Source organism: Odontesthes bonariensis, chromosome 1 (assembly GCF_027942865.1).
Source record: "Odontesthes bonariensis isolate fOdoBon6 chromosome 1, fOdoBon6.hap1, whole genome shotgun sequence".
In the NCBI taxonomy this organism is placed as follows: Eukaryota; Metazoa; Chordata; class Actinopteri; order Atheriniformes; family Atherinopsidae; genus Odontesthes; species Odontesthes bonariensis.
The window spans coordinates 17804744-17831553 of NC_134506.1; the positions used below are offsets into that span (position 1 = coordinate 17804744).

The 26810-nt window shown below is 40.5% G+C and overlaps 1 protein-coding gene across 2 annotated transcripts in view; it reads right to left on the reverse strand.

Moving 5' to 3' along the window:
* Positions 1–26810, reverse strand: part of pcdh17 (protocadherin 17) — a 63418-nt gene that overhangs the window by 17656 nt on the left and 18952 nt on the right. The window contains exons 3-4 of one of the 2 annotated variants that reach the window (XM_075447689.1): positions 19432–19490; positions 18821–18990 (exon numbers count right to left, since the gene is read on the reverse strand). In XM_075447689.1, coding sequence (XP_075303804.1) covers positions 18821–18990; positions 19432–19490 — 229 coding nt within the window. Of the gene's footprint in view, positions 1–18820; positions 18994–19431; positions 19491–26810 lie in introns of both variants that reach the window. The other variant, XM_075447619.1, reaches the window with a different exon arrangement.

Sequence of the window (26810 nt, forward strand, 5' to 3'; positions counted from 1 at the left end):
GAGCAACCTACTCAGCCACCATCAGTTTATCTCTTTGGGATATTTTCATTGCATGAGATAGAAGAACAAAGCTATGAAAAACAAACTGGAGAAGAAACTTTCTCTTTCATTGTGCATTCAGCAGCTCTGAGTCTTCACTGTTGACAGCAGTCAGAGGCTCTCAATAAATATTGCAAGGTCAGTTGCGGGAGATCCTTCCTACAGCCAGTCAAAATACCCGAGCTTCTTTTCCAACCTGTGACTCAAGACCTTCTATAATTCACATTTCCTCTAGGTATGGATTGCTCTTTCTTTCACCCTTAAAGTGTTTTAATGGTGGAGCATTTGCAAGGAAGCAGCCACGGGCAAGCCATTAGATATAGATGTCTGAGAGCAACAAGGCCTTACATCATTCCTGCTGGCATCAAGCTATTTATACTAAGCAAACAGTTAGAAGCTCAAACACAGCATAAAATAAACACTCATAGTTTGGAAGTATATATTATATGATACCCTGTGAATATATTACCTTTGCTTATGGTGTAGGAGTCAAAAGTTTGGACATAGCTACCCAGTCCCAATAAAGATAGATAGACAGACAGAAAGATTAAGCATTGTGGTGAACTTTGGGCAGTTCTGTAAATATAGTCTCAATTGCTTCTGTCTTTTCATTTAATCCCAGACTTGTGTAACAATGTTGAGATCACAGCTCTGTGGGGTCCATGACATCTGTTGCAGGCCTCATTGTTCTTCTCATTGCTAAGGATAGTCCTCTTTGGCTCTGGCTGTGCATTTGGGGCTCACTGTTATGGCGCAGATTGAATCTGGGACCAATTAGATGCTGACCTGACGGTTAATGCAAAATGAAAAAAAGAAACAAAGCGTTTTAAATTTCAAAAACGGCACAGCAGGGTAAATCAAGTTTCGCTGTGTTTTCAGTGCTTTCACAGATGCAGAGATAGACCTCAGAGGAACAAATGCAAACAGAAACAAACTCACGTAAGTATGTGATCCTACATGATACTGATGCAAAAACTCGGTCCAAATGCTGAGTATAAAATGATGAGGAAAGCAAACGAAACAAGTCTGCTTCACAGTCTGCTTTTACAAAGTGATTAGCTGTTGTTGTCTGAGGCACATGTCTTAGCAAATAGGTACAAAAAGAGGCAGAAAGTCACAGGCTGGTGGTATCTTACTACATTTACCTGGAGAGAGACATGGAAGGTGGCACAAAGGCCGACAAGGAAACAAGGAGGGGACTTATTAGAAGATGAGGCGAGAAGCATGGTGAATCGGTGGCTAATCCTCCGTTTCCTCTAAGCCTGTGTAATTAGGACATGGGGGATTGCACCGTGGCAGAGGATGCTTCTGGACTGGCTTTTTTCCCCGCTCTCCTTTGTTTATTTCTTCCCCCTTCAGCCTGGGTTTGTGGCACTTTGTCATCCAAATATAGCAAGCTTATGTGCTCTCTGTCTTTATTGTGTGTGCATCGCAGCTTGTGCACTCATAAGCAACACAAACAGACACAGCATGCTTGCACCATGTTTTACTTCTACTCACTACAACATACTGTGTACAGATGTGGGGAGAATGTACTCTCTATTGCTGCTTTGGTTGCCACATGATGTGCTTAAATCATGTTTGGTCATATTTGTGGAAATTAGATGGGATGTTTCATTCAAACAGCACTTCTCCCCACCACAAAAACAAACAAACACATTGTGTTTGAAGGATGCTGAAGAGCCTTAGGAGAAAGAGAGTCCACAATATGGCCCAGACATTAGATCAGAGACCAGAGAGGCTGATCAGCATCCTTCTGCCTGTTAATAGCCTTAATCTACTTCCTTCCCCCTGTAGATGGCAAAGGAAGTTGCCTTGGCCCATTTAGAGAGACAAGTGAGCTCAATAAATGAAGTAAGAAAGAGAGAGAGAGGGAGAAAAAAAAGGGAGGAGGCAGGGAATTTTTTTTAAATTAAGCCGATAAAATCTATGACTCACCAGCTCATTACGGAAATCCTGGTACTATCCAAGGAGAAAACAGGTTTAAAACAGCCTATTAAAGAAGGAATGAAGGGAAACCTTTTGTTGCTAATTCAGTGAGGGCTGACTTCTGAAGCACTTCACTCCACCAATTTTTTACATTTTAATCATCCTACATTAATAACATTTCTAAAACTTTACAACTGAGGGACCGTTTGTTAGACTGACTAGATTCAGTGCATGGAGCAAGGCGAAACGTGGATGTTTTCTGTACACACCACACATTCATTTCTGTCACATTTATGGAATAAAATCACTTTTATTCTATTGTTTCCCTTTCTCTGTTGCTCTTTTTCAAACAAAGGGGTTTGAACAACTCAGGGTGTCATGGCTTTGTGCAAGTAATCATTCTCATGTGCACTGCTTTAGCAGGATTAGGCAAAGTGCTTCAGATTCTCTCTCTCTCAACAGAGCCCTCTCTGCAATATAACATTATGAATACAGCATGCATACAGCATGCAGTAGAACAGAACTGTCCTTTAGAGTTCTGTGGTTTCAAATTTCCTTGATCATTTCAGCACTAGGGTTGTGCGCTGAAGGAAGCTCTGCTCTGAGCGAAAGGGTGCAATGGAAAAACTGGATATTTAATGTATATTTGACAGCTCGCCTCCACGAGCTATACTTTTGCCTTAGTGTCTGAAATAGCTCAAACTCAATAAAGAGCCAGTAGGTAGACGATATTTTCTGAGAAGACTGACAATCAAGCCTAAAGGAATCTAAGTTTGCAAATCAAACAAAAACAGAAACATTTGAACATATTTTTAAATGATAGGGCTACACAAGTCTGCATAAGTATTTTATAACTTGGAAATCAAAATTGCAGAAAAATATAAGAAATGAAAAAAATATTACTGCAACTCTCCGCGAGAAACGTAGCTTTTCGAATGGTAAGATAGAAACCCCTGTTAGCTTGTTACTTATTTCTGCACAGATAAAGTTCTGCATGGTGGGATGGCAACAGAATTTTTCTTCTCAGTAAGATTTATAGAGATCTGTTGTTTACCTCGCCTGCATTATATCCTGCGTCAAACTAGCAGCACCAATACCTCTGTGGAAATATTATGACTTCAGGCCCGTACCTGATATGACTTCAAACAGCCTAATCTGACAGACCAATTCTGCTTACTAGTGTGTGCAATATGTTTGAATTTTCCTTCTAATTTGACTCAAAAGAGCATATGAAGTCAGACATTTTCCCTGCGTACAATATCTCCGCATTATGAAAGTTCTTTTATATATTTCAAAAATACGCAGAATTTGGTTATGGCTGACACCTTCGTCAATGCACAACATGCACTAAAGTTATTTCACTTTAAGTCATACATGACAGGGACATTCATTTCCAAAACGTAAGTAGCATCATGATCTACTGCGATAAAATGGGCATTTTTTTGCCAAACTGCCTGCTAAACAGTGTGATAGAGCTGCCAAAAGAGGAAGCTGAGCTCCATCTCTACAGCATGCCACCCCTCTACTTTAAATTCATCTTCCTGCACATGTTCTCATGAGACTAATAAGTACAATGAGAAAAATGTACACTTTAGGATGAAGGCATTTGATCAATCGTGCCAATGAGCAACAGTGTAACTCCCCCAAGGATATTGGCGGGTGTTGAACAGAGGCTAAGTGGAAAGGTGGAGTGAGGTGGGTTGAGTCGATGGTGTTGGCTTTCTCAGCCCCGGGGCCTAACACATTTAGAGAGCTAACTGACACACTTTGGATGTAATAGCCACAGTGAGCTCTGCCAGCCTCTCCTCTGCTGCACCACATCCTCCTCCTATCGCCGTCTGTCTGCTACTACAATATCTCCCACCATGCAAAACTCAAGAACAGGCCTAGTGTTTCAGCAGCATTGCTTTAGCATTGATGTTCCTCTGTGCCCCAGCCAAATGGGTGTTTGCCGTCTAGACACTGGTTGCTTATGTCTCTGTATGGATAAATTGGCACACGCAGTAACACTATCACTCATCTGTTTATAAGTATGATTAGATTAAAAGAAACTGACGGAAATGCAATAACAGTCTATTAGTATGGCCGTCGGGGGGGGATAATTATTTCAAATAGAAATGCGTTTTCCATCTCACTATCTAATTTATATTTTTCTTTGCCTCTCCATCTGTTTCCCTCCTGAGACTGCTGTGTTATGAGCACAGGGATTTAAAACAGGCTGGGTTCAAGTCCAGGCTCCGACAATAAAACAAAAACAAATAGAAAAATATATAGCAATAGGCACCTCTCAGACTCCGCTCCAGAGACGGAAAACCCAAAGGCTAGAGGACCCCAGCACTCTGCGACAAATGTATGCATTGAATTTGAAGGTGAGAAAAACAGGTCTCCTCAGTCCATGCTGCCCCATTCTATTCAGCAGTTTAAGATTAGGGTCAAAGATTAGAGGGTTTACACGAGATAAGAATGGGATTAAAAGAGCTCAGAGATGTAAAATTACAGATCAGAGAACTGGTAAAAACACACCTGAATTGTAAACAAACTCATAACACAGCAGCCACCTGTCCTGCTGGACAGCACTGGCGTCATGGGGAGAACACAACAATGCATTCCTGACGAGGAAAAGGCAAGTGAAGCTGCATCCCATATTCCAGAGAGGGATTCAGCACACATCAAAGGCTGCCTCTGCAGCGTGTATGTTAGATTTGGGATTAATGGACTCCAGAGGGGCCTGGACACACACTAACACACACACACACATACGCATGCACACACATAGAAAATCCACCACCTCAACTCTGCCTGATAAGATTCACAACTCAGCTTGCAAAGCACTGCAGTGCAGAGTGAGTATCTATCCCAGTAACTCTCCACAGAAGCCTCTCTACTGCAGTATGATACAGTGTAACAACAAGTCGTAAGTCAGTGAAGGCAGTTTGTGTAATTTCTTAACATTGCAGTCCAGGTCTGGGTCTAGGTAATCAGAGAGCAAGATTTCTGTGGCAGGTTTTTCCAGCCATGTTTATTAGCTTGTTTGGACGATTTTGCTTGTCAAATAACAAAGCACATGCCCAGACACACAAGCAGGCCTGCATGCACACGTGCACAGACAACCGTAAGCTGCCTCCAAGCTCCAATGAGTTCATGCAAACTACATTATGCAAATACTGGTGGTGCGGCTCAGCTGTCCTGTGATGCATTTTGAGAAAACCACAGCAAACGGGGGGAAACGCACTATGAATCTATGTCCTTTAATCTCGACAGACAGAAGGACAGCGTAATCCCAACTCTGACTCCCTTTCCACCCCAGCGCCCAGCTTCTCCCCATTACGCCACCCCCTTCTTGCATCCTATGCCCTCTGGGTTAAAACCACAGGTGCAGGCAAATGCAAACCACTGGGTGGAAAATGCTCGTTGACAGCGTTCTGGTGTGTTTGCGATTGGTCAGTGAACAATGAGGGAGTTTCCCAAATCACTTGTCGTGCTGATGGAACAGCTGGATGCCAACACCAGACACAGATCAGGGTGGGAAGAGATCATGTGGAACAACAGCGAATTTAAGACGAAAATGAGATTGAGTGGAGCTTAAGCTCACTGTCATTACACAAACTATGACTTGGAAAGGAGGAAAAAAAACAACAAACACAAGCGGAACTATGTCACAGTTATTTGGAAGAACTTTCTGAGCTTTGATCATGTGTTGCACTGCAAATGCTTTTCAAGTAAACAGGGTGTAGTTAATGAAACAGTAGTGAACAAAGTAAGCTTACCCAATGAAGGAGGCTGGCTTTTTCAACATATTTAAAGATTTTAACACATGATCGCCAATTTATTCCAGTACGGTTGCATCAGCAAAGAAAGAGGGGGGCATTTTAATGTAAAAAGAAGAAACTAGAAGTCTAGTTTGAATTTTGAGTTGTTCCAGATTAAAAAAAAGCCTTTGCTGTCCAAGAACAAAACAAAACATTGGAATAATATTAGAAGTGGTCAGTAAACATTAAGACAGAGACCAGTCCTTTGATCGAATCAAAGACAAGAGCTGTTTGGCCACAGTAACAGATATTTGGTGCAGAAATTCAGACCAAGGCGCAGTGGAAATGTTCTAGTTTGGGGTTGCATCGCTGCCTCTGGGACTGGGCAGCTTGCAGTCACTGATTCAACTGTGAATTCTGCATCGTATCAAAGAGTGCTTGAAGATAATGCAAGGCCATCTGCCTGAAAGTTGAAATTGAAGTGGGAGTGGGTCTTTCAACAGTATAATGATCCTCTGCACACTAGCAAATCCACCAAGGAATGACTCAAAAAGACGAAATGGAAGTTATGGAAAAGCCAAGTCGCATCCCAGCTTTGAACCACATTGAAATGTTGCAGCAGTATGTGCAAGCAAACCCTCAAACATCTAGCAACTGGAAGAATTTTACACAAGAGATGGGGCAAAATGTTCATTGAGCTAATGTCAGAGACTGACGGACAGTTGTGGAAAAAAAACGAAAAGAAGTTATTTCCACCAACTTTTTAGGTAGGAGGTTTACTCACTTTTTCCAAAGAGATGTATTAAAACTATCGATATTTTTCCTCAACAAATGACAAAAAGGATTACATATCCCCTGCTCTGTTTTTCGTGTTAACCAAATGATCCTGTCTTCGCTTGTCAAAATATGCATAAAGAACTCATAGCGTATGATTTACTGTTTTACATTCATTCCGAGTCATATTTTATCATTTCAAAGCTGAGAGAAAATATAGCAGCAAGCACCTGTTGATAAAAAAATAAGGATTCTGATGTGGATGCCTGGATACAGCTACACAGGGTGTCTTTTCCCTTAGCTTACAGTAGGTGTACTAATCCAAAGGCTCACTCTGATATTGTCTGCCTTTTCTCTCTCGAGCACCAAAGTACATGTGATGTGTGAGCACAAAAAACACCATGATGAGCACGCCCCGACCAGCTCTCATCCACATGATCATCCTGAGCAGCATTATCACAATCTAGGGAACTAGATTATCCCCTGGCTCAAAACTTCATCCTCTTTGATCCTCACTTGGGAGTGGATGAGAGGCGGCACAGGAAAGCATCACCCAGATTTCCCACTTGTTAATCAAGACAGCTTTTGTTCACCTTCAGGGACAGATGGACAACTGTTTTCAAAACATCGCCGCCGAATGGGCGCTTTGTTTTCAAATGAAACTTCGTCCAGCAACAACAGCCCACTAATTCAGCAAAGATCCTGTAATACTCTCAGGACCGCATATTTACGACTGCGTTGTCACTTAAAACATTCAGATAAAAAAAAAACAACAACAACAAAGAATTACTTTATTCTAAAATGATTCCCAATAATATGACACGAAAACATCACTGTATCTGTGAGCAGAATTGGTAAGCTGGTCTTTGACAGACACCTGTAACACATCCATCCGTCTGCATTTCAATGTAGAGTGAGTTTCTGAACCTAAAGAGGAGGAGTAAACACCCCTGCACACGGGAAGAAAATCCATCACACTTAGCTGTTTCACCACAAGCCCTCCAAATCTCCATAATAGATCTTTGTTGTGGTTTGGGGTGGAATGGTGAGGTCAGCTGTTAATTGGAAGTTGGTAATTACAGATGCATCTTAGGCTTGCTGACATTGTCCACAGGGCTTTGCAGACCCTTGCAACTAATTCACCACACAAACAACTACAACGTATGGAAAATGACACAACTCTCATTAATGCAAGCTGAAGCAGCAAAGAAAACTCCTCGTGTTAAGTCTACTCTGGTGTTGAACCCGTCTCGGAGCAACTGTAGGCATTGCATATTAGGCTTATAATACATTAAGTGGCTCATATTTAGATAGATTGGGTGAGAGTTTTTTCACACATTAAAGATAAGATTACCCTGTATTTGCCCTACTGTTATTCATTCTATAGTTCAAATGTGTCATTCTTAAGCTCTTTTATCCTTCACCAGTAGCCATGAGAGCATATTCCCCCTCTGTGGGGCTGCTTCTCGCAGAAGGGAGGCAAAGCAGGGACAATGGCAGCCACCCAATTAAAGCTGTGTTGGCCTCGCAATTCCTCAAGGTATTGCCATGTGACAGTTTAATTAACCAAGGCCGTTATCTTAATTTAGCAGGATCAAAAAGTAACAAACTGAGGTTATCGGGGAAAAACAGTCCCATTCGCCATTCTCACATACTCACGCTTTATATCTCTGCCAGTATGGGAAAGCTTCAGTCTCACATGTGCAACTGTGCCAGCATGGACTGGCACCTACAAAGATACCACAAATAACCATTCACGGGAAAAAAATACATCAGCACATATTTATTACGAATATCTCCAGGAGTTGGCCCCATTACAGCCTTTTTAGCAAAGCCTGCAGGTATGTCCCCTCTGACTGTGACTGGTCTCAGGCATGTCTGAGTACGGTATGTGTCTTCTTTGACGGATTTTTCTTTGGGATTTGTACTGGTGGCTTGCCGACTGTTGGGTGCCAGGCACCATGCTACTTAAACCAGCCTCCCGTGGAGCCTGCCTGCTGTCCTGCCCATCTTCATCCATCCGTCCGTCCGTGCATCGATGAGCTCTTTTTTCTTGTCATGTGACACTATTTTTGAGGTTTTTCAGTCCACTTCTGAAGCTGGATGCATCTCATGAATACAAAAACACCAGTCCCACAGCTATACACTCTTCCAAACATCCCCCTCTCTTTCCCTCCTCTGACATCTCTGATCATTCCATCGACTGTCATCTTATAAACCATATCTGCTGTCTTAGTTTTGAGCATTTCCTCTTCTTCAAATACTCCATTATCTGTAGCACTGCAGGCAGTGAATGAAAGGACATTACTAGTTATGGTTGAACAGAGAAGAAGTCCTGATGCCTTGGACAGGCCAGGGCCATTTGTCTCTAAGGTTCCTGATGCAGTGTAACATGGGGAAACAATGCCCCGGGGCACCACAAATATTCACCCTCATCATCCATGAAAATAGCTCAGACAGATAGACCCTTCTTTTGTATCTTAGTCATTGAAAGTTGTGCTGAATTCACTGTCTAGGGGAATTTTTTACCAGGAAGTTCATTTCCACAAAATCAAAGCTGGGCAATTTCCTCACTTTGTGGCCGACTGCACAGAATTGATCAAGCAATCTGTCATTTGGTGTTATTGTAATTAATAATGTTATGCAATTCAATATAGAACAACTCAGCACAAAATATCATCATATATCACATAAATCAAACTACGGGACTATGAGATCCAAATAAATATGAAAAAAAAATATGAATATGTCAGCTGATTTGGGTCTGCCCCAAGAAATCCATACAAAACCATGACAGAAACACAGCATGTTTATAGATGTTACCTCTGAGCTGCGTCTCAGTTTGAACATAGTCGGACACAAAAATAATGCTGTGCACCAATCAGTTTGCAAAGTCAAATGAGCCACTTAGGTAGAGGAAAAGAGTAATCCACTGCTTCGTCTGTCAATTACTGCAGAAGCTTCAGTGAAAACGACTGCAGCAATGTCTGCAGTGAAATGTGCGAGATAAGAAATAGAGTCACGTGGGAAAAAAAAGATCCCTGCAACCCGTCACCTTGCCTCCCGCTGTACTGTTGCTAGCTGGCTACAGAGTGAGCACATGGGAACTTGAAACGGATGTGAGTTTGTCCTATGTAATACACCACTGCTGCGGTAGTTCATTCGATATCATGCTTTTAGGAGTAAAGTTAAAGTGTAACATAATCATCAGCCCAACGTGGAAAATAATAAAACTCGAGTAGTGATGTGGTTTTAGAATTGTGAAATGAAGATAGAATCTATGTTCATTCCCAATTCAAAGAGATTCCACCGAGCCGAGGTTTTCTCATTTTATCACTGCTCTCTTTATCATTAACTTCATCACAAATATTTGTTTTCTATTTAACGCATAGAAAAATGGCTCCTCACTAAGCTACACCTGCAGATTCTGCAGTGCTACTTCACTACTTTATCATTCTGTGCATTCACAAAGCACTTAGCATTACCCGAAGGTGCTGCTACAGGTCACAGACTCTGACGGGTCACAGAGCTGCTGAAACGTATGTTGAGCAGCGTCGCTCTCCTGATGAAGGTCTTTAATGAAGGGCAAGGGACTTGTCATCCCTTTACGTGCTACAAATTTTATACTTTGGTAAAAATGAATCTACACTATGGAACATTTATGTTAAGGCAGTTCAACATCGGCAGTCAGTCAGTCTTTAAATGAGGCGTCAGAGCTCAACAGCTTTTATTTTACTAAAGTGAAAGTCTATCCAAACGTAAAGGTGAAATGGAAAGACAAAAGGCTGTGAATGGTGCCTCTGCTTTGGTAGAAATCTAAAATGGCTGTAAAGCTGAAATTTTCTCATTGAATGCCAATAAAATACTGCTCACCGTGATCAGTATTATTCAGCCGGGTAATTTATTATCAATTGAATTTACTGTATAGCGATTCGTAGAGGAGCAAAACGAGTTGCTCTTTGCCTATCAGCAGTAAGTATTTGGTGTTTTGTTTTATTGAGATTTCGATTTATTCTCACTTTGAAACCAACACAAAGAAAGGAGCACTGAAAGGAGGATGTGCATGTGAAGATGGGGAGGAAGTAAAAGAGGCTATCAAAGCATATGTAAAAGAGTGTGGTTCGTGTCTAGAATTACATCTGACGTGCACACCCGGGCACACACACACGTACACAAATGCCCGGCTGTCCATGGACAGAGGACAGATGGCTGTGGAGTGGCTCTGATCCAGGGAGTGACGATGTTCTGTATCATTATAATCTGCGCTGTCGTATCCTCCCTACTGCTGTGCGGGACAACATGTTTCACCCACTGAGAGCAGACGCTGGAACAATTCTTCTGCTGCTACTCAACACACACTCCTCGAGAGGTCCGGTGACAACAGACTAACTCTTGTTGTGACTGCTCCTTTGTTGAACTCTTGGACAGTTGGGGGAATATGGGTCATTTCACGCCAAGAATTTCCAATTTCCCTTTGATCCAATACTTTCTTGATGTAGAAAAGAAACAAAGACACTCCGAATGTAACACAGTGGGTGTTCTAACACTCACCAGCCCAGCCGTGCTCACCAGAGTTTCTGCTTTCATTCTGTCCGTTTATCTGACAGACACGGAAAGAGCAACGCGCTGACTGTCCATTAAGCTTTTTTGTTGTTTTCAGTGAAGCCTCACTGGGTGCTACTCATACGCTGAAAAACTGCAGCACAGCATCTCTGCTCTCTGAATTAATTTCCAGAGCTTCTATCTTTAAAATATCTCTGCATCTAAAGTTGAGATAACATCCTAATGGCTTGTGCTGGATTCACCACATTAACAATGTTTGCAGTAAGAGGTTAATTCCTTAAAAAAAAAAAAGGAAGCTGCACTGCCACAGGGTTCTGCCACACCATGTTAATTAATTTCACTTGTAGCACAGACAATGCATCTACGAGCTCGTTGATCATGTGATTACAGAGAACAACTGGGAGCAGAAACATGTCTATGATGATGGCGCCGATAAACACACTGGATTGTCTCTCCTGCTGCTCCGTAGTGGGAATATACTGTATGTCTGTGTAGAAACAAGTTTGGCAGGTCCCCCCCTTTTTTTTGTCAACTCAGCAGAGTGAAACCATACACTGTGGATGATAATGTAGGTTACTAGTGTGTTTACAGTAAGCAAGCTTGTGTGCATGTAGAAACTGTAAACATGAAATATGCAAACTAATCAAACCGCCTCACTTTCCGAGTTCTATTACGCGCAGATGAGGCATTAAAACAAACACATTCAAATGCGTCCACTGGGTGAGGCCAGAACAGTGGCAAAAGCATCTGCAGCAACAGCGTTCAGCACACTGTAGTGGGTTTATAAACCTTCTCACTGAATGGGACTGGAAAAAAACATTTTATAAAATGTAAATAAAAAAAAAAAAAAAAAAAAAAATCATATCACTGGGGTTTAACAGGACCTGACAGTGGATAAAGCTTTAACAGTATGGTCAAAGAGTGATTACCTTTTAATCTCCGTGACTATGGATTAATCCTCATACTCAACGCACATACAGTTTTCAGTGGGCTTTGAGTAACATCTCTACAGTGTTATAGTGGTTTTATGTCTTTTTTTTTGTTTTTTTCAGTGTAGTATAAGGGAATACACAATGTAATAAATCCCAGCCCTGGTCTTATTACAGCAAGCATTGTGTTAGGACAGCAACTTGGGCGTTCGTAACCATCAAGGGTCAGCAGCGCTTGCTCCTGAAAGGCATTCTTATGCAGACTTCTGAAGATGAAAAGTCAAATGATTCAGTCAATTGAGAGGCTATAATGGTGAAATAAGACATGTTCTTACCCACTACTTCCATAAACATGCTGTAATTACTCACATCAGCTGCCGGGGTGAAGGGATAATGTCTGAGATTTACCACCCAAGTGGTAAGAGTCAAAAATATTCATCAATCCTCTCCAACACTGTGGTGCCATAGTGCTGGAGATAGTCTGCACTAGCGGAATGAGGATCAGGAGGTGATCAGCCATGCAGGCGGGCTAAAATCGAACCCCATGTTACACATACCGCCAGCCCAGCCCAAAATTACACACAGCAAGCACAAGAGGAGGGACATGAGTATGGACATTACCCTTCACGAACCACAGTGATAACAATGGAATTTAATAAAACTTTGTGTGGTACAGAAAATAGACTAATCCCTTTAAATCTTCCATAATGAGAGAGAAGAAATCCTCAGACTGTGATAGTTCCCCTCCCTTCACTCCATAAGATTTTAGGCTTTCCACAGGATTCCACGAGCTTAGCCGCAAATCGCCTCACTGCTGTGTGATACGGCCACATCCTCTAAGAATGGGGTGAAACACACGATCTGGCACATGTGTATGTGCACAAAAACACTCACAAATCTTATTTGACTTTGAGTGATGCATCCTGGAGAAATCCAGATTGCTGATGGTTTTTATTTTCCCCACAAGGAGAGTAAGCTGGTGATGTTGCCATGAATCAGGCTATCAGTCCGGCCAGGGACAGGCCATGGGAAGCCGAGGAGATGAGGGGCACGAAAAGATGAAAGTCTCAGAGACAAATCCTCTCTGCCCAATAGCTCGCACAAACAGTACGAAGAAGCATGAGAATATGGCTGTTGTCTTCAAAGGATGCTTGTTTTTCTAATCTACTCCCTAAGGCCATGCTGCAGACTTTTAGATAGATTCTTAAGTAGCTTGATATTAAATCACATAAGGTGACTGATCTCGATTTTTATTTCAATGCTTACTGATGAGCAAAGTTAGCAGGCAAACAGGAGCTCTGCGACACATCTAATCCTGCTCATGCCGGTATGCGAGAGCTCAACGGAATGACGCACTTACCTATCTCCACTAGAGCGACGGATGTAAACCGATGGCCTAAATTACTCATGTTTAAACAGACGGATGTGATGGCATCTCATGAAACCATGACTCCTCCATATGCTACCTGTTTAGAGCAATGTTGGTAAACTCACTAATTACAGTGCCCTCAGATGCAGCTTCTCTCTGAGCAGCTGTTTGTCCATTAACCTGCAGAACAATTACTTTACCATCATGTGAAGTATCACATATTAACATTGCCCTCTCTGCAATAGGGAGTACAACCTTGCAGAGACTTCACACTACTGAAGGCTTTGCTTTTAGTGTTGAAAAACGTATTTTATGCTCAAACATATGGGTTAACTTTGTCTATCATTGCTTTTTAATTTGACAGTTTTATTTAAGTCGGTGACAAATTATTGTTGGTGTAAAAAATTACCTTTATTGCCATATAGCAATAAAGCCACTTGATCCCATGGCAAAAAACGTATGAGAGAAATGATTAAGACATTCCATAATACATATAGGTTTAAGGTTGTATTAATAGTAATAAGAAACAGAAGGTGTCTTAACAAATGTCACCATGCCATCACTTTCCAGATCCTCATAGCAGGGACAGCTATTGCTTTTTAGGTTTTCATCTGATGAGTGAATGCCAAAAAAAAATCAGCTTTCCTGTCCACATGATACGACTGAGTCACACTCTGGCAGTGCCAGGGCTCTAACACAACTCCACTTTTGGATTCAAAGCCCACTGGAAATGTTTCAGATGATGTGCGTCTTCAAGCAGCCTGTCATACAGCAGCCAGATTGCGTGTTGCTTTGTTCGTTTGTCTATTTTTTCTCTTTTAAACCCTTGCGCAGTGTTTTCTTCTTTGCTCAGAATGCCTCTTTGATTGTTTTGCTTGAACTGAAACTTTTATTGTAAACAACAATTTTCGCACAAAAGGAAACCCAAGTAAATTAATCAGAAAGATATGAACTCAGTCATCGTAAATCATTGTTTATCCATCGTAAATTCAATGATTTCCACTGTTTATGCAAATACATGAATAAATGCTGCACTAGTAATGCTTATACCTATGATATGTGTACAGTTTTACCCATATCAATATGATGGCAGAGCCATAATGAAAGCTCTTTATTTCAGTCAGATTATTATGATTCTAAATATAAATACTTGCAAATTACATAGACATGCATTATTAGCTACAGTCAGTATTGCACTTTGTAGTATGCGAAATGCACTATTAGTATAAAAAAAATGGTGTGTCAGTAATGAACCAAAAATATTCTGATCGTGGTGCCTTTTTAATACAAATTCAGAAGCATTCAAATTATAGATGTAAAACACATCTGCTCACCCTGAGAAAATGTGTTTGCATTTATCTTTCCATGAAATATGAATGATGTTGAATGGAATGCCCTTTTCAAACAGTCTGATAAAGGTTTATTGAAGGCCAGAGTGAGCAGGATAGAGGTTACCATGGCTACAAGTGTGAAAAGGGCATCTGATCTGACTTCTGACCAGTCAATTAATCTTACAACTGCAATTTTTTTTTTTTAATCAAAGGTTCGCCCATAATTCAAAATTAACTGCTTCAAAAAAAAGGAAAGACAGAAATTGTGTGCAGTAATGCTGGAGTCTTAAGATTAAGTCTGCCACAAGGGAGGAGGGGTTAATATTTAAGATGGATTAAATTCTGAATATTTGTTTGGTCTCAGTGTGGACTGAAATAGAAAACCTTTCATTCAACAAAGGGACCTCTGACGAATTTTCTCATAATTTTACACATGAACAAATGTAATGTCATGTTCTCCTTTGGCTCAGAAATGTCACATTTGCACGATGAAGACTCAACAAGTCATGAGATGAAATCCTATTTTGTACAAGACATTGTGCTTGTTGTTTCTGGCTACTATCCACGTGAAAATGGTAATGATGAAATAAGTACTAATGTGTGTAAAGGGATAAATGAGAATGCACAGTGTGGTTAAAAAGAAAAGAAAGTCACGACCTGGATTTAACTAAACAAACGATGTGGGGTTGCTTCATGTGGTCAGGTCTAGCTTAATTAAAGTCATGTTCCCAAAAAAGGGGACTTGAGCTAACTTCTCCCCGTAGCTTAAAGGACTTGTCATTTAATTGGTTCCTCAAAGCTTGTAAAAAAATATATGAAGAACTACACTAAACATGTTACAGAGATATCCTCAGTTTTTCATTTTTTATTTTGCAATACTCATTTAATCTGTTAAACAGAGGGCTTAACAGTAGGCAAGATTACATATTTATTAGATGTACTTGGTATAATAAATTACTTAACACCAACAGAGAAGGCAGTCATTGTTAAAATATAGGGCTTCGTGAGTACTAAATATAACACCAACATCATCTTTCATATATGAACTACACCATGTATGTCTTTAAGTGCACACTATCATTGTCACGGTGTGCCTGCGTGTTTGAGAACAATTGACCAAGTATGACATTTCCCTTATTTAGGCTAATCATAAACTGTCTGATAACGCAGGGGCAGGGATTTCTTTCCAGAGCACATCTCATGCTGTCTCCTCAAGTATCCACACTGTCCTTGTAGTATCACATTATCCTTCCACCTCCCCCTCCTCAGTCCCACTCATCCATCCTTTTCTAAAACAAGGCAGGAGGCAGTTTGATCATCATAATCCAGTTGCAGCTAATTAGAATAGGTCAGGTGGTACAGCCAAACACTCTCCATCCCACTCCATGCTTTTCCTCCATCATCTCTCTCTTCCATTTGCTTGGACAGCCCTATCAGTGGGTAACATCTCCCTTCACCACTGCCGCCTGTCTGTTCATGATAGCGACTGTGGCAGTCATCAGCGCAGAGGCGAGCGATGTGTTGCCAGCCACTCCGGCAGAGCCAGACAAGACCGCATTAATGTCTGCTGCAGGCACGTTGGAGCATCAATTAATCGCTGTTTAAAACTGCCGAAAAAAATGCATGTGATATACTTAAGCTTAATTAATATATTGCTTGCAATTTTGCAAGGCTAATTAATCAAATATGGGACTGATCTGTGGTGCTGAGATTTCCCAATTATGTAGTCTGGAAGGAAACCACATTGTACGAGATTCTAGAAGGCAATTTAAGTCACGCCTAACACTGGAGGAGAGCACAAATACAGAAAGTGAGGAGAAGGGAGGGTATTAATAAAGACAAAGCAATGATAAAATAAGAAAGAAAAAAGAGAAAAACACATAACTGTGTAACAACTGTAGGCTATAACCAAGTGACTTTAAAGCTAAGAACTGAGACAGGGCTGGGGATTGATTAGGACTTGAACAACATGCTTTGTGCACTTGTAGTTCTGTTTATACTGAGCCAGTGAAAGAGGCCGCAGTGTTCTGGCAGGAAAGCAGAGAGCTACAAAGTAATTGGGAGGGCTATGCTTAGAGGGAAACAGAGGACTTAAGATAGGATGAAGGAGGGAATGTGGGGGAAAGGAGTGTGGTAGAGAAAGACCTATGAAGTAGATGCTTAGAGCTGAGATGTGAAGAAATTGAGCCTTTAGGAAAAAGAACTCTAGGGACAGTGACCAATGACAAGGTTTCTTTTGCCTTTTTTCAACAGATAAAAGACTGACCAGAGGGTTTATGTGTCCAGTGTTAAGTCCAAGTATGTGCACAGAGGCCAAACCTTCATGTAAAGCAGTACTTTTAGCCATATTTCCCTTAACGGCTCCTTTTATTTTCTGTTTACTAGGCCTTGTTGATAGCTCATATAACAATTCTATTACCTGCACCGGAGTGGGTCAGTTCAAAGAAAGCAGCAGAAGGGGACTATCTGAGATTACTGGCCACAAAGAACCCATCTTACGATTCATCTTAAACAGCAGAAGGACATAAAAATGACCGAAGATAAATTGTCGTTTTCTCTGCCATGTTCTTTTTCAGCTATCATTTTCTCATGTAAAATCTGACTGTGAGACCTTTGAGCATTCAACTAGTATTTTTGCAAGTTAATAAAGATGCATTGGAGTGCCACAGTGACATTCACCACCCCTCATTCCTCATCACCTCTTTTGCACACTGCCCTGGCCTCCTGCTCCTGCCCTCCCCCACAGTTTAGCTAAGCCCACATGTTATTGGCCACTCACATCAGTCGATTTCCACAAAGAACAAGGAGAGGTAGAGAAGTGGAACGAAAGTCATGAAGTGGGGCTGGAAAAAACTTAAAGGCAGATTACAGCCTTTCACTGAGTCTGCAGCACCTCCGTACTTGTCTGCATGCATGTGTGTGAACAATTTCTTGTTCAAGACCTAAATGATACTGCCGCGGGACCACACACAGAGACGTAGATAGACAGCCTGTAGCTGGCACTCGAGCCGGCAGCAGCAAATAACCAACAACGATACTATTTTGGTACAGTTTTAACCAACTGACTGCTGCCCAACACACCCGGAGCTCCATTTGTCATGTGTCTTACTTGTGTAAATGTGATCCTTTTGGTCCCTCATGGACAATTAAATGAGAACATTTTCAAAATGACAAACATATGGAGCTTTTTAATTGGCCAATTTCTCTTGGCAACGTGTGTGGCTTTTTTTCATTCTAAAAACCAATGAAAAGGAAAAAAAAAATGCTATCTAGTCAGACATGCATATTGCAGCACATAGTGTTGCACAAATTGTTGTTGTCCTTCCGCAAGTAGTAAAACAGCCCTTCTGTTCCCTGGATTAATAGCACCATCACAGAGAATCCATGTTCAGCACACGAGGCCATTCTTCTCAGTGAGATGCAAACTTTTAAGTGCAGGTATTTTTGTAAATTTGTGTTTCTGTGGGAATATCTGTTTGCTAAGCAGGTAATGAAGCACTTATCTGGTTGAAGATACATGGAGAGATTTTCCATATCTGCTATATGATGACTTTTCTTGACTCTGTTGCCTCCCCTGACCGTGCACTAATGATGTGAGGTGGCTGGGGGTGACTGCAACAACTCATATCTGGGGAGTTATTGTTCTACACATGTCATGTGTAATCTGCCCGACCCACAGCGCTTGGAATAATTATTCATATTTAATCACCACACTACGAGGCTACATCGTCTGCCGCTCACTAAGTCATTTTCCATGTTCCATTATCAAAGTTTCAGAGACGGGTGCTCAGGGAAGGGGGACTAAATGGAAAGGCTGAAGTAGTTGGGCTTATAAAAACATAATGGGCTTGTCTGCTTTGATAAACTGAGGACGTGTACAGAATGCACACACACCCACACCCTCCAATACAAACACTGCATGCACTTTAAATGAGAAAAGTGCAGAGAACAAAGCAGGGGAAAATAAAGTTGCAGAGTGTAAGTTCAGATTGTGAGCATTCAGGCAAGTAAAAAATGCTCATCATTAATACGAGTAACTGCAGCGCACAAAACAAACTGTGTCATGTGGTCAAAGTGCGCTGGCTCGCACGGCATCTTTAATTTCTTATCCACTCAGATTTGTGAGCGAGGGCTCACCTTGCTCCAAAGGTGGTGGTTTTACGCCCACAGCCTTCAACTTGAGGGCTTCTTTTGCAGACATATCACAGCAGGAGCCTTTGTTGGTGTCTTGGTCGCTGTCAGCCTGGTCGCTGTCGCCATGACCACTGTCTCTGAGGCTGGCTCGCTCCGGGTCTTTGAATGTTGAACTACTAAACAAACAAAAAGACAAATAACCAAGGGTATCAGTCCGCAGTGTGTTGCTGAGAATTTAACCCTTTTTCTTCGACACTTTGTAGAACATCAGGATTAAGATGAATCACTGATAGGCATCCTTCAATACTAAACAAGGAAAAAATAAATTAGGACATGGAATGTTACAGCAAGATCTTATTAAAAACACTGTACCATCCTCGCTTTTTGCTACAAATGAAAGAATGCAGCATCTAGTGGATAATCATACATCTTTGTCATTATAAAGAATGCTGTTTGTAAGTAATTAAATGTGCACGCTCTTTTTCTACTTGTTATAACTCAGTACAAATAACTGTCAGTATAGTTACTGTTGTTATCCGACTGTGCGGGGTGTATTGAAGAATAGGAAACAAAGGTCTGAGATGTAGTGACTGGTTATAGATTCCAACTCTCACCTTTGAACAAACTGTTGTCTGCTACCCATATAATTAGACTCAGTGGGGAAATTGTCCGTCTGTGGAAAAGGGAGAAGAAAGAATGCAGTAAGCTGTACAGAAACGATTCCTGCTGTGCAACAAGAATTCCTAGTGACATATGATTAATTATGCAGAAAAAATGAGCAGAGGACAGATTAGGGGTAAAAATAAATAAAATACTGAAATACTGTGTTCTACATCACCGAGGTTTGAGCATTTCATTAACTACATGAAGCAGGATAATTAGCCACTGGAGAGTAAACCACAGACTTAAACATCATATCAGACAGACATCAGATAATCAATGACTCCGAAGACAGTAGCCTTGATGAAAATAGAAAACTTTGCAATTGCTGTGCCAATCTGTTGGAAAGACCCCTAGAAACCAAATTACAGCAGGATTTGTGCAGAAATTAAAACGCAATTTGCTCCTTGTTCCCGTCAGAAACGGCTGACTCTGAAATTCAACAGCTTTTTTTTCCATTTTTACACACACAAATACTACTTTTAGCAGCTGGGCGGTGCACGTGTTGAACTGGTGAACTGGGCTGGCTGGTGATACAGAAGGGGGCGTCATCATGTCAATAGGACAAAAACATGCACGAAGATGCATTATATTAGTAGTATATATACACTGACATAAAGAAACATGATGTGTGAAAAAAGTAAAGCAGTGTGTTGGAAAAGTGGCACGAAACCCCCTGCATAAACAGCACAAACACTCAGTCCTCAACGCCACCTTACAGACTGGATCAATCGCATCGGCAATGAAGCACTCTGTCTTTCTCCCAGTTGGTCTCATTCTCTTGGTAATTATATCAGTGCACGGTGCACTGGAGGTTTTGATCATGTTAAAGAAGTTAAAAGGTAAAAAAGATCCCAGTGTACTTTCTGGCATGTGCAGAAATACAATACACTATTCTAAATGTTAAATGTAAATCTGAACAGAATTTAATGATCAGGGGGGGATGGCTTTGTAGCTAACAGCACAGAAATAAAGATACTAAACATAAGCTGTGTTTGCTTAGTTAAAAATATTACAGGAATATAAAACATTTCTCTGCCGCACAAAGGCAGGAATGATGGAAACTAATGTCTTAAAGAGAAATTGCTTCCATGCTGTTGTAGCAGTATTCATCACAGCAACACAAATGATTACCCTGTGTTCTGCACAACTCTGTCTTGAGTCTGCAGTGCTAAAATGTCATGTTTAGTGAGTAATGTCTCCTTGTGCCAGGCTTTTTCACATGCACAGCTTGACTCCCAGTCAATAGAGTATTTCAATGTCTTCTATGCACTGCGGTGGCTCAGTATGAAAAAGGGTGTGTGAAGGTCAGACAGGCCACCTCGGTACTTTGACCTTCCGTGCTTTTGCAAACACCTTTAGCTTCGCCTAAACACTTTATTCCACTCCAGCCTTCAACAATATTAAACGAAAACACCCACAGAACATAGCAAAGGCTGGAATCTGACCATAACGCAAGAGAAGAAAGAATGTTTGAAATCGTTTGGCAATGAAATGATAACAGCCACTGACAACAGAGTTTTTACAGCAAAAATGGAGAAGAAAGAAAAGAAATGGAAGTTTTTCAATTGCTGTGCCCCTTCTGTGCTTTTAAGACCAGGGAACCAACCTTGGTCATACTTTTCAATCAACTGCTCATTTAGCTGCCGAGGCTGATCAAGAGAAAGGCCCATTGACAGAAGGTTTATTCTTTATTTTTTATTTATTGTTACATGGCTTAATTAAATCTCTGTACTGACGCAGAGGCAACGTCTTTTTATTACAACAGGTTTAAAAAACAAACACATTTGTTACCCACTGAAGTGTATACTTTAGATGAAATACGCCAAAGTGATACGGTTCTACTGCATGTAAAAAGCTGCTTTTGTAGTGTGTTAAATGGTAAGACACACATCTCATACAAAAGTGTTTGTCTTGTTTATTTTTTCAAAGTACATGTCACACTTTAAGAAGCATGCCTTTTACCCCCCATCCGCCAATAAAAACACATTACACCACTTCATAGAAACCTCTTTCCTGCCAATTAAGAGTCCAGGCTGATCTTAAGCCTCCATCTCTTCCTGTCTGTCTATGCTGCCCAGCCCTTTCACTACAATGGGCCACTTTCCAATTAATGGGTCGATAACGGGCAGTATGAACTGCTTTGTACTGAGCCAGTCAGAGCCCACAATGAATACAGGATCATTTGCGAGAGGGTGATGAACAGTATCATACAGGGCATAAATTCATTTAGTAATATCTGTATCAGATTTTATCCTGCGCTACTTCCTTTCACAAAATAGGATTTATTAATCTGAGCTGAAATGGACTATATGGACTTAACTGAAATGACCAAAAACTGGTTTAAAAATAAGACTCACCGATTGACTGGAGATATGAACCTTCGACCTTAAAGTTTCAGAGAAGTGCTGACCCTATTCAACAGAAGATAAACCCAGCGTTTCTGTGTCAGTCCACCTTGTGTAAGTGTCAGTGGAGGTTCTGTTGTTTGGTGGTGTGGATGGAATTTCCAAAAGCATGTTGCTGAAGTGCACTAAATGATGTGTTGTATCTAGTTCATGAAGCAAGGCCACAAAGGTCACAGAGATACTGAGTACAGTGAGGCCGAGTAAGTGTAAAAAGCTGCACTCTATTTTGAATTCCCGTTGAGGCCCCTAAGACTGACCGCTCAGACAGCAGGCCGATTGAGACAAATGGGACCAGAATATCCGAGTGCTATTCTACTCTCAGGGCATGTTAGTGCATTTTGGGGCAACGTTCATTTCTATAGGGCTACGTTTGTGTATTGTTGCCTTTGTGTGTGTGTGTGTGTTTGATATCTTATGTAGGGATAGTATACGAGGACAAATTGCAGCTTCTCTTTCACCCATCATTGGACAGCTCTCTTGTATTTACAGGAATAAGAGTGCATACGCTTCCTTTGCCCATTCCAGTAGATATGATACATGCATTTGTCCTTTACTATCTTCCAGAAAACATACATAACTCTAATTCTGTTTGTATGAGTGTGAGTGCATTGCTTTAAATGAGATGGTGTGAGCATTTCCAAATAAGCCAGAATCGTGCCACTAAGCCAAACAGATCTGGACATCAGTTCTTAATGCAATAATCCCTGTCTTTGTTAGTGAGAGGCATTACCCACAAAGGGAGGTCTGGAAAGGGATTTTATTTTTTAGTTAAGTTTTAACTGCCTTGAGATGACATTTGTTGTGATTTGGCTCCCTATAAATACAACTGAATATAATTGAATTGAAAACTCTTAATAAAGGAGAAATGGAGAGTTAAGAAGAATGAAAACATGTCGGTGAGGAGAAAGGAAATGAAACAAATGTCACGAGTGATGGGGAATACAAAAAAGGGGGGAAACAGCAGTGAGGGAATGAAAGAGTTAGGAAAAGGGGTAGAAAAACAAGACAATAATTAGACTACATTGATTATCTGGTGGCTGAGGAGCAATTGTAAGTGATCAGATCTAATTAGCATTGAAACATCTTCCTGGAGATAAGAGACTATTGAATCAATGAGCTTAAGTGAACTTAAAGCCAATATACTTCCTCCTAAGTATCTTCCACTATCTTTCAAATAACGTAGAAGATATCTGGTCCAAAGGAATTTTTGACAAGTAAGGCAGTGTTGCTGATAACAGTGAACGAAGACAATATAGATTTCAACTGCACTCAGGTCTTACCGTTCCTGATGGACAACAACGCTAATGATTCTAGACAATACTTAATCAGAGTCTCACTGTTCTGTTTAAAGCACTTTTTCAGACATTAAATGCTTAACATTCATGGCTTCATCATTCTTTTAAAACACACAAACGTCATTTTCCAAACAGCTTCATTGAGACATACCCTCCAAACTTATGTACAGAAACGGTGTGCACACACAATATTTGTCATTTGTGTGAGACTGGGTTATGGTTTAATTTAACTTGCATGAGCATAGCTGTCGGCTGGCAACTTAATCTAGGAACACGGCAGCGATAGCTATGAATAAAAAAAAGTGCAACACCCAAATGAAGGTCTGAAAGACCACTGAGTAATAAAGCTTGGACACTGCTTTTATTTACTGCTGTTTATCACTGAATGTTACATACCGGATTCCTCTGAAATCAATTTAAGACCCACTGCTACCACGTATTGTGTCTGCATGCATTTCAGATGCACATGTTGAAAGTGATGCATTAATGCTGCTGAGTCTGACCCGGTAACACTGCCATCGCTAGTTGATATGGGAAAAACACCACAATGCTCATTCAGACGTGACTCTGACATGTTCAGTTGCTGTCAGATTAAGGAATAGCAGTGTATGTCTCAAAAGAGCTGTGGATACAGGTAAGACTGAAGTGGTTACAGCCATGATCTGAGGACATCAGAACCAAAGCATCAGTGGCCATCCTCATGCCACCGATTCCTTTTAGCCAGCATGTTATTTCAAATCATATATTGGAACGGCACTATGGTGCAATTGTTTGGTTAGTGCAAATAAAGTAAAGACTAAAGGTTAGCATGGGCAGCATAAATAAGACGTCTTCCTGGAGTTATTATTGTGCAATCTAACTGTGAAGGGGAACACAGAGGACATTCTGTACGTGTATGTATGACTAATTCTAGATTATTCATGTTTGCCACTGTCTTTATTCTTTCAAACAATTAAAGCTATTGAAAAGCCAGCAAAAAGAGAAGTGCATCATTTGCAATTATTGTTGCGACAAAAAAGGAAATGCTCTCTGTGATATTCTCTGCTGATTTAAATTCTACTTCATGTCAGCAACACACAAATAAACTCTTATACCACAATTCCAAGGTGCCTGGGTGAGCTGTGTTGTCGACAAAGGTTTAAAATAGCAGTTAAGTTGTATCCCCCAAGTACGAACAAGTGCAGATGCAGAAGACAAGAGGTACAAGAGGCTTGAACCGAGGACACATGCTCAGCAAACCTGAGAAAAGTTAAGAAAAAGCTTAAAAAGATTTTTTTTGTGGTGCTGGGAATCACCAACAAGGGAGCTTTTCACACGAGTTCGATGGGTTCGTCATCTGAACCACAACGCTCACACTGCAACCCTGAAAATCTGTCAGTCTGTCCATTTTGTTAATAATTTCAAAGTAAGATTTACTGGACACAAGTCAATGTTAAGTGCTTTCCAAATTATTACTTATTGCTCTCAGTATCCGAATACGCAATGCTGAGATGCAGGCTCCATCATTCCCTGTTGCTTGGTATCTTTGAGATATATCATTCACTCGCAGTCTCGACCCCATATGCTTTTTTTCCCCCTGGATATACGACAGCATATAGATAAGCAGGCCCTTGCAGCAGGGCTTTCTACAGAAAGATTTGCTGCAGTGAGTCAAAAGCAGAGCTGATTTTTCTCCATACCACAATGTGTTTGTCCCACACTGTGCAATGAGTCATGTGAAGGATCTTTCTTAATGACAGTCTTTTCTCTGCCCCCATCTCTAATTGTAGTGAATTTGACTTGAGTACAAGACATCCAATGCAACCCAGGCTGAATAAGGTTAACATTATGCATGTTAGTGTTGCTGCTGCCTTGAAATAACTTCATTGTGTTTTTAATAAAATTACAACTGGGCTTTTTATAAAATTGCGGGTTTATTATGAAGCAGAAGAATCACACTTTAAAACAACTCAATAATCTCATTTTGTTAACCATCATTTCATAATTCAAACCGACTTGCATAGCTTTTGTGTTTTTTTTAATTTTTCTTTTTTGTGTGTGTGACCGTTCATGTTCTCTTGTTACCAAACGAGTCTCTTTCCTTCATTAAACAGGGGTAAGTGGCACTATGGAGGCTTTCATATAGAATTGTCTCAATAGCACACCCTCTCTATTGCTTATTCATTACTCACCAGCAAAGATTCAATATAAATGATTAATATGCTACCACCCTCATTGATTGACTTGTATTTTGGTTGGCCACAACGTGCCATGATAGCTGTCCATCAGCAGACCGGAGGAAAACTCTAAGACGTCTTAGCAGCATAACTATTATCGAGTTTAGTCTCGAAAAGGAAATGCTTCAAATGGAAAAGAAAAAAAAAAAGATTATAAAAAGAAAAATACCATGAAAAAAGTTGACTTGTTTTTTTATCCACACTATGAAACAGAATAAATCTATAAAAGGTGAAAAAGTAAAACGGATCCCAGGCAGCCTGCGTGGTTACTGATAATCTATTGTTCCATTTGAAAAAGAGCCTGAGCAAGCACAGATATAATTTTCTTCTCCGTCTACAAATTACTACTTTGGTCTCATTTCTGAGGTAGTTTTCTTACGTGCAAGTGAGATAGCTGCATTTTGCCTTTAACTTTGAGAGTCTGCCGGATTTAAGAACTCCTTTTGTGAAGCACATTCATCTATTGGCAATAATGTTTGTCATTTAAACCCGGAGACTAAATTACGTTCAAAGAGCGTGAAAAGAACACTCCGAGGAATAAACACACCCTGAGTCGAAGAGATGGTCAACAGAGCATTGCTAAACGTCTTCTTGAACCTGTCATTATCATCTTGAGATTCAACTCACATAGGATGTAATAAAATGCAAACCCCAAGAGATGGTGAATATACTTGAACTTGCACAAACAGCCCATTCACATAGTATTTCAGGTGATCTTAAGGCCTGGCCTAGTTTATAATGTATGAAAAATCCAGTGATAGGGTAAACTAAATGCAGCCTCAATAAAAGGGCTCAGAAATCTTGTCTTAATGAGCATTTAGTAATACAAGATAATCTGTTTACCACTAATTTAAAAAAGGGAAAAAATTGTTATCTTTATTGCATGTAACTAATTTATTAATGGGCTGATTCATTTGTAATTGAATGAATCATCCTTATCTAACTAAAAAAGAACATTACTCATAAATCATAATGTTGACCAGCATCCCCTCGGGTAAAGATTACAATAAGCTGCCACATTGGAAACTGTCGACATTTTTATTTATTTTTTCTAAATGGAACCAAACAAAAGCAATTTTACTGTGACCCATTTGACAACAAACCTGCTGTTTGAAATTAAATAAATTGTAAACGAATGCTTCAGTCAATAAATCTTAACCTTTGTAACAGAAGAAAAGAAAAAAATGTATTTTGCTGAAAAACAGATTGATTTAATCTTGAGCTCCTTTCAAAGACACACCACTTTACCTTCAATGTGGGGGCATCAGAACATGCTGAATTTTTAACTGAATGTGCACCTTGGTAGCTTCACTGTAAAAGGGTTGACGCCTATCTCAGTCTGTGCTGCATGCAATCACATTGATGGATTAGAGCAACACGAGTAAGAATGGAGTTAATTTGGTGCTTTTAAAAA